The 8,776-nt window shown below is 35.6% G+C and overlaps 1 protein-coding gene across 1 annotated transcript; it reads right to left on the bottom strand.

Moving 5' to 3' along the window:
* Positions 1-496: 496 nt before the first annotated feature.
* On the bottom strand, positions 497-3,332 carry LOC145127845 (protein LSD1-like). Its single transcript, XM_079062966.1, has 7 exons — positions 3,196-3,332; positions 2,875-3,101; positions 1,996-2,106; positions 1,627-1,739; positions 1,459-1,521; positions 1,248-1,319; positions 497-872 (listed from the first exon to the last, which is right to left on the bottom strand). The coding sequence occupies exons 2-7, from the start codon at positions 2,984-2,986 to the stop codon at positions 822-824; spliced, it is 522 nt and encodes a 173-aa protein (XP_078919092.1). The 5' UTR covers positions 2,987-3,101; positions 3,196-3,332; the 3' UTR covers positions 497-821.
* Positions 3,333-8,776: the final 5,444 nt, after the last annotated feature.

Raw genomic sequence — 8,776 nt, 5'->3', positions numbered from 1 at the left:
ATTTAGGCGCGCTGGGTTTCTGTCAAGAAAGAGGCACCTGTGAATTTTCTAACTGACCCATTGGAAGGAAGATCAACACTTAGACCAACTGATGTTTTAGTATTTGGATGGGCCGAAGGAAAACATGCATGCGTAGATCTGACAGAGGTTTCCCCTCTTGTGTGCTTGGGGAATGAGGTTTTCACTATGGGGCAAGCTGCTTTAAAAGCTGTATCAAGCAAAGTGACAAAACAGGAGAAAGCATGCATGGAAAATCAACACACGTTTATACCATTTGCATTTGATACTTTCGGTTTCCTTGCGCCAGAAGTTGTGAAGCTACTCAATAAAGTCCAACGGGTCATGCATAGTAATGTTATGACTCCAAGATCAATAAATGTTGTTTTTAAAAGAATTAGTCTTGTCATCCAAAAAGAGGTTGCGACACAGCTTGTTGCTCGTTTACCCGCTATGTTTATGTAAAACTTTTTTCTTTATTTTAGTTATTCAAAAAAGATACAAAATAAAAAATTTTACATAGATTGAACATTCAAATGTAACATTATTCATAAAATAGGAGCACCTCATTTTCACATCATTTACAAGCAAATAAACAATTCACATCATAAAATCTATACTCTTTCTATCAACCATATCCACTCTCAACTCAACACATCAATAATCCCTTAAACTTTCTTAACAATCACAATTAAAATAAGTGTTAATATGATGCCAACTTTTTCCTTTCTAATGGTATACAAATTCAAATGCTATCGGGCCATTTTTGTTCATTAAATGATAACTCGGGGTACCAAAGTGCATAATTGGTCATTCCCAATATTTCAACTTATTTGTTTCTTCTCCGTTGTCACCCCAACCACAACATTGCTTACCTAAATAGATATACGAAACAAGTTTAAACAAGGGTACAATTGGAAACAAGTTAATTGCAAAGTTATTTGTTTATTATAGCATCCTACTTCCATTTCTTTTCTCCTATTAGAACATTGTACTTTGAAAAATCTATCCAATTATAGCAAATTTTAACCACTTACTAGTTAATTGGGTACATTTTTCAAAGTACAATGTCCTAATAAGAAAATATTGAAAGTATAATGTAATAATTGTGTAGATTTTTCAAAGTACAACTCTTTAATAAGAAATAATTGAAAGTATAATGATGTAAAAGAAAAAAATTAAATGAAAGTACGATGTTATTTATTGCATTTAACTAAAGAAAAAGAAGGAAAATAGGAATAAGAAGATACCAGTTTTCCACTCTCATCAACCGACATGGGATTTTCAACAACAACGGTTTGAGTATGAAAATGAGGCATTTCCTGTACAATATATATAAAGAAATTAATAAATAACCGGATTTACAAATTTGCCCTCATTTATTTTTTAAACATCATTTATCTAGACAACACTTGAAAAATTAAATATAAAATATATAAAGCAAGAAAGCAAGGAACTCACTGTTGAAGCAGAGGGCATTGATCCTGGTGGTTGCATTGGAATGGAAACCCTTCCATTGCTCATCTGCAGCAACCAAAATTTTCAACATTTTTTCTTGTTTTAGAAGATTCTTAAGTTGAATTATTTATTTCTTACTCCAAATAGCATTGTTATTTGTAATCTACTCACATTGACATTTGTAATGTAGTGACAAACTGCACATTTAACGGATGGGGCTCCATATGGATACATCAGCATTGTCCGACAATTTGCACAATTGACTTGGGCAAGCTGGTTTGCAACTATTAATGATAAAAAAAATAAATAAATAAATATTTCAGAATATGAAATTCTCAAATACTTTCTTTAGAATTTGATATACTAAGCATCTATTAACCTGAATTACAAGAATCCTAAATCATCTATTACCCCTGATGCGTAATTATAGGCCAGAGTTTGAGTATCATACATAAACCATAAGTGAGGTCATTGGGCATTATCACATTAACTCAAAAGGCTAAGATGGTAATTTACAGTTTTGAAATCATTAAAGAATACCTGGTGCAAGATTCACTATATGACAACAAGAGCATCTAACACTTGTAGCACCACGGGTATACATTAGCAATGTGTGACAACCTCCACATATCAGTTGTGCCATTTCTGTCCCTGAAAAGATTCAGACCAATATATGATCATGGTTTAAACAAAGTGTTATACCAAAAAACCAACAAAATAAGACTCTAATCAATAACAGAAAATATTATATAATGATCCCAATAAGAAATTGTTACAATTTTGTGGGACTTGTTGAAAAAGAAAGCGTTAGAGTGGATAAAATATGATAAATATAACAAGTCAAAACAAATGCAATCAATCAAATCCTACACAGGCAAAATCAAACAAACCTGGCCCTGTTTCTTTTTCTTTATCAGTAAGTGTTATGAATAAATAATGTTTACAAAATATTTGTAAAAGTTTATGACTTAAAGGGGAAATTCTGCTTTTCAGACTTTCTATGTGAAGTTTTTTCTCCATTAAATCATAAAGAAACGCTCATATGTAGCTTACAAGATTAAGTCATGAACTCTAACCATCTTACAACTAACCTTCTTCAACTTCTACTGGCCATGGTTTTTACATGTCCATAAACTAATACGAGTCCACTACACAAAACCATGAATATGCACAATCACAACATGATTAATAGCCCCCCATTGTCAAAAATCTATACTTTCTCAAACAAAATCAACAATGAGGGATTGTATTCCGACTATCAGAACATGATTATTTGCCAACAATTATAACCAATTGCAAGTGGAAATCAACAAAAAGGAAATTAACTAACTAATCTTCTTCTAGTTTGTAAACACTAATTCCACTTATTTTATCCAATAAAACATAAATGAAACACTTGAATTAGTCAAGAAATTGTACCTGGAGGGGGAACCGAGGTAACCGTGTTGCATAATGCACAGCACACATTTGAAGCTCCTCGCGGATATAACAAAATGCTTCTACAACCACTGCAAACTATTTGGCTCTGCATATTTCGCTGAAGTTCCCAAAATACTGAAATAACTCCGATGAAATTTACCTAAAACCTAAAGTTATTAAAATCCAAACAACTCCGCGTTCCGATTGCACTTAATTGAACAGAAATCCTGCGTGTTGGTAGAATTACAGATTCTTCATTATTAACCGAAATTACATCAAAAAAATAACAATCTGAGATACGATAACAAGATTAAAGGTTACCTGAACCAAAACGAAGGAATCCAGAAACCGATTTCTTGTTTGATGTCCTGATCAAACCGATTGGAAAATGCTTGTAGGGAATTTTATCGACTTGGTGACGTTGAAAAGAGGACCGGAGAGATTTGGGTCTGAAAAAGAGAACATTTTATTGTTTCTTTTATCTTTCTTTTTAGTTTTTATTCCTTTTGCCCCTTCAACTTAACTTTTTTGCATTTCCTTGTCGTGGTTGAAATTTTGTTTTCATTTATAGTAAGGTAAATTACACGGATGGTCCCTGTGGTTTGGGGAACCTACGTGCTTAGTCTCTGAGCAAGATTTTTAACTCGGAAGATCCCTAATGTTAAAATTTGTAACCCGCATGGTCCCTCACTTAACATTCCGTCTGTTTTGTGGTTAGAAACACCCCACGTGACAAGCACGTTGAGGGTATTTTTGTCTTTTCATATCTCTCAAGCTTTAAACATGGTTTATTCACCTTCACCCCTCATTTCTTTCCCAATCGTGTTTTCTCCTTCCACCTTTCTTCTCACAGTCGATAGAAAATCAAACATGGTGAAATGCAATTGTGGTGCTATAGGCGTTATACGGACTTCAACTACGAAAAGAAACCCAGGTAGGGCATTTTATGCTTTCCCGTTATAGGTATGATGTTGAAATTGTTTTGGGGGATTTTCTATTGTAACCCTAGTATGTGTATGTGCTAATCAGAGCTATTGACAGTACAGAGACCAAGGTCTGGTTTTATTAAGTGGGTAGATGAAGAAAAGCATGGTTATGAGGCGGAAATAAAAAATAAGGGACTTCAAATCCGAACTCAAGAACTTGAAGTCCAAAATCGGAATCCGAAGACATTGTTAATAATAAGTTGGTTTTTGTTTTTTGGGATAATTGTTTACAAGTTATAGTGTTAGGTTTAAGATCAAGTGATGTAGTTGCAGTTGTTTACAATGCATTGTAATGAAACTTATTTGTATCAAGGGTACCCTTTTATCAATGAAAATGATATTATGTTGAACTTTATTGTATTTTACAACTTGTGAAGTATATTGGGACCATATTATGCAGATGAGCAGAACAAATGACCAAAAGCAATCAACAAAAAATAAGCAAAACAGATGGCCAAAAAAAAGCAATCAAAAGATTACATTGTTTGTCAAAAGCAAAGTACATTGCTAAAACTAGATACTACAATTAAAACATTTTTTGTCAAAAGCAATCAACACGACCATGAAAACATATAACCTAGTTCAAAATAAAACAATGTTTGTTAACAACAACCAAAACAAGACATGAGCACCTAAAAGCCACATTCATGGGACACATTTCTTTTTTTTGCTAACACCTGCAATCTTCACTCTTGCACTTCCAGCACCACCAACATTTGTTGAACTTTGTGATCCACCAACATTCTGTCCCTTGCAAGTCCTTGCATTATGCCCACTTTTGTTACACTTAGAACATGTCACTGACTTATGTGCTCTTGGCTGTTGGTTACCTTTCACCAAATCCTCAACTTCCATGGCAGATCTCATTCTTTTTTCTTTGGTCTTCCAATGGGCACATGGTGTTTTGGATGGATTAAGGTTATAGGGCATGTAGACTTCTCCCACATGTTACTTCCATTGATTGGCTCAATTGTAAAAAAAATACATATTCTTCCATGTTTCTAACCAATACGTTCGATGGACCCAATTTTCTGGTATCTTATCAATTTCTTTGTTCTTCAACATCTCCCACATAGTTGCTATTGCATGTGCACATGGTATCCCTATTAGTTACCACCTTCTACATGAACATGTTTGTTGGTCCATATCTACCACAAACTGTTCCATTAGATTTTTACTGACTTGATACTTCCCATTCCCACAAAAAGAAACCCTTAATTGTGTAGCCTCTTTCTTTAGTTTTCCAACCCATATGGTAGCTGTAGGAGTCAAGGGACCTATAGCTTTATCAATTTCCTTTTGCACAGTTACAATTTTCTTCATCGGGTACTCTCTAATGAACTCCAAACATGTAATGATTGGTACATCACGACCTTCAACAATCTTGTTATCAGAGATTCACACATATTGTTAAGCATAGCATTTGTATGAGCTCTACCCTGGTCAATCATTAATAATGCATCATTCATTGTTACAAACTAATGATCTAACATTAAAATCTACATGTGAAGTGTGAACGAGACCAATGTTGAGGATGAATCTTTTTAAGCCACTCATACGCATTATTATTAAGTTTTCTAAGTTCCTCCATAATCGTTGAAATTGTTGAATAGTAGATGCTTTTGCACAATCCCATAGCTGATCTTTGAATTGCTTTGCCCTCCAACCACATTTCATGTTTTCATGGATATGACGAAGACAATAACAATGTTCGGCGCATGGAAACAACTTTTCCATGGCAGGTAACACCCGCTGTACATGGAAAATATGTATTAAAAGTATACCATATATAATGTATAAATTTGATATTCTAATTAATACCTTTTGTCTGTCCGTCATAAATGTAAAATTTGAGTTGGTTCCTAAACCCAAATCATCCCCTAGACAAGTTAGAAACCAAGTCCATGAGTTGGTACTCTCAATTTCCACAAAAACATAAGTTAATGGATATGTTCCATTATTACCATCAATCCCCTACACAAGTAAACATTTCACAATTAACCTAAAATACAATTGTTTAAAAAGTGTAGTTCATATGAAAAAAGGTTACCACAACTGAAAGTATTTATCCTGGGCATGGACCCTTCATAAAAGCACCATCGAGACCAAGAAAGTCTCTTCTTCCAGACAAATGTATATGCGCTTGAAAGTTCTAGTTTTTGTATTTGGATTTGGTTCACTCTCTACATCAATCTTTACAATCGTGTGTGGGTTATGTTTTTGAAGTTCGAGAACATAATCTCTCAATAGAGCATACTGACCCACGTAATCCCCTCACACTTAATTGAGATCTTCAATTCTAGCCCTAAACACTTTCATCTTGGAAAGTCCCACTTGGTAATTACGTTGTAGTTATTCTTGTAAAGCACGAATTGGAATAGTTGGGTTAAATTCCACCTGAGTTGCAATTTGTTTGGCGAGAAACTTATAAGTACAAACTTGAACATTTCGAGTTTGGAGACAATGATGTTCTTTGTTATAAGATTTGACCATCCACTTTATATCATTTTTCCATTTACTAGCATAGAGGCTCCACGGGCACTTCTCTTCATCTTCATTGTTGACTTCTTGTTGACCTTCCCTACTATTGTCTAAGTTTCCCAGTTTTGTTATTGTCCCCCTACACATAACTCTTACCTTATTCTTGTCATTTTTTTTTCAAAATCAAGTTCCCTTCTTGTCTCGATAGCATGAAGTTTAACTCTTTCTTTAAACTCTTGGGCTGTATTAAAGGTTTGAAGGATATAAAATGGTTCAACCACATTTGCTTCATCATTCTCGTGAGCTCTCTAGATAGATTTGATGGTCTTCTTTTGTTGAGAAAGGGGACCTTCATCCGAATATGAGCCTGACAAAAGAACCTCGTTATTTAGTACTTCATTAATTTCCCTAACTTCATTCTATTCTTGTACCACATTGTTATTCTTACCCCCAACCCACTCTGTATCCATATCAATGTTATCATTGAAATCATTCATGTCAACTTCTACATCATCTAATATATTGTCATTTTCAACAGAAAAGTTTATGTCATCGGACTCACTGGATTCATAACCACTATCATCCCCAAATTCATCTTCATTTATATCCTCAAATTTGTCCCCACTTTCAAATTCAGTCCATGGATCTTATCCATCCTTGTTACCATCCCTAAGTTCAACTTTATTTGTGTGCTCAAATTTGTCCCTAACTTCAAATTCAACACATGGCTTTCCTTCCTTGTTATATCCCCAACTTCAGCTTCAGCTTCCTTAATCGTGTTGTCTCCATTATCAATAACAATTAAGTCCATATCAATAACAGTTAAGTCCACTACATTGGCCCCTTTAGAAGCATCCCCAACAACATTTTTGTCCCCAGTATCATACCAATCTAAGAAAATCCTACGAGAACATGTTGGAGGTTCAGTAATTTCCTTTATTCAAATTTTTGATTGATTTGGGGACATTGTGTACGTATGCAATTGGGTTTTTCCATGCTCAATATAGATTTCGATCAACTTGTGTTTGGAAATGAAGGTACCCAGATGTCGCACATCCTGATCACTACCCAAAGCAAATAACCCGAAGTCTAAATCTGAAAAAGGTCGTCTAAAGTGATAGTACAAAGGTATACCTTCATCAGCGTAACCTAATTGCTCCATCATTTGACCAATGTAATGCATTGAGAAAGTATCCATGTCAACTAAGTCCACATACGTCGGTTTTCCTTTGATGTACTTTGTAATGACCCAATTTTCAAAAGAAAATTTTCATTTTTAAATAGTTAAAACATTTTTCATAAACCATAAAATCTTAAATACATTTGTTTTCAAATTCGTAACAATAACATTATTATTCCATTAATCATAGTGTCCCCATAAAAACGCCTGAGAGAGAGTGCATGACGTGTCATCAAGCCTTGCCCTTGCCCTTACGCTCAGATGTACCTAAAACAAATCCACAAATTGTAAGCTAATGCTTACCCCAGAGCATACCCCACACAATCCACATAATCACATAATCCATATTAGCTATAAAAGCTACATAAACCATACAAGCCATGCATACAAAGATATATGGATGTCGTGGGCTCCTCCCAATGTCTTACTCCAGGATGCCATGGGCTCCCCCACATGGTCTTACACCTAAGTGTCATGGGCTCCCCCATGGTCTTTAGCTGGAAAGCCATGGGCTCCCCCCATGGTCTTACATCCAAGTGTCATGGGCTCCTCCCATGGTATTTACTTGAAAAGCCATGGGCTCCCCCACATGGTCTTACATCCAAGCGTCATGGGTTCCCCAATGGTCTTCCCTGCAAGTGTCATACTAACATAACACATAATCAAACAAAAATCCACATATCATAAAATGGGCCAGCCTTGGAGCCTTAGACCCATTGGTATGGTGAGAAAACTCACCTCTCAAGAATGTTGAACTGACAAGATAAGATCCGATAAGTCCCAACACACAGCTCCAACTCAACCGCCTATAATCATCATGTGATTAACTTGTCACAATCCCGGAATACCATAAATACCCTCAAAGTCAACCCTGGTCAAAGTCAAGGTCAACAGTCAAGGTTAACCCCAACTCGTCGAGTGCATCCATCAACTCACCGAGTTACCTAAGTAACCCATCAACTCGCCGAGTTACATGTGTAACTCGTCGAGTTCCTTAATTTCCAGAAGACCAAAAACTCATGTAGAATCCTTCACCGAAATCACTTCAGAATCTCAAAAACGGGTAAAACCTTACCCGACTCGTCGAGTTGGCTAAGGAACTCGACGAGTCCCTTCAGTCCTTTTTGTGTTCAGACGTTTTTAAGCTACCCCAAAGCTCCAAAATGTAGATCTAGCCTCCTAAGGCATGGTTTCCACGTAAACTTGCAAACTTTACGTGCATGCAAGCTCTTAATGCCAAAACCAAGCTAAGGGA

This window comes from Lactuca virosa, chromosome 7 (assembly GCF_052849685.1).
Source record: "Lactuca virosa cultivar CGN04683 chromosome 7, Lactuca_virosa_CGN04683_v6, whole genome shotgun sequence".
In the NCBI taxonomy this organism is placed as follows: Eukaryota; Viridiplantae; Streptophyta; class Magnoliopsida; order Asterales; family Asteraceae; genus Lactuca; species Lactuca virosa.
The sequence above is the reverse complement of the archived record's forward strand: the minus strand, read 5'-3'. Positions and strand labels throughout refer to the sequence as shown.

What these genes read in the sequence shown, in the direction of transcription:
- LOC145127845 (XM_079062966.1), bottom strand. Translation starts at nt 2,986, where the DNA reads ATGCAGAGCCAAATAGTTTGCAGTGGTTGTAGAAGCATTTTGTTATAT. An exon ending in TATAGTGAATCTTGCACCAG is followed by an intron (nt 1,740 to 1,995) that starts GTATTCTTTAAT and finishes TATCATTAATAG; the next exon opens with TTGCAAACCAGCTTGCCCAA. An exon ending in CAATGCCCTCTGCTTCAACA is followed by an intron (nt 1,320 to 1,458) that starts GTGAGTTCCTTG and finishes TATATTGTACAG; the next exon opens with GAAATGCCTCATTTTCATAC.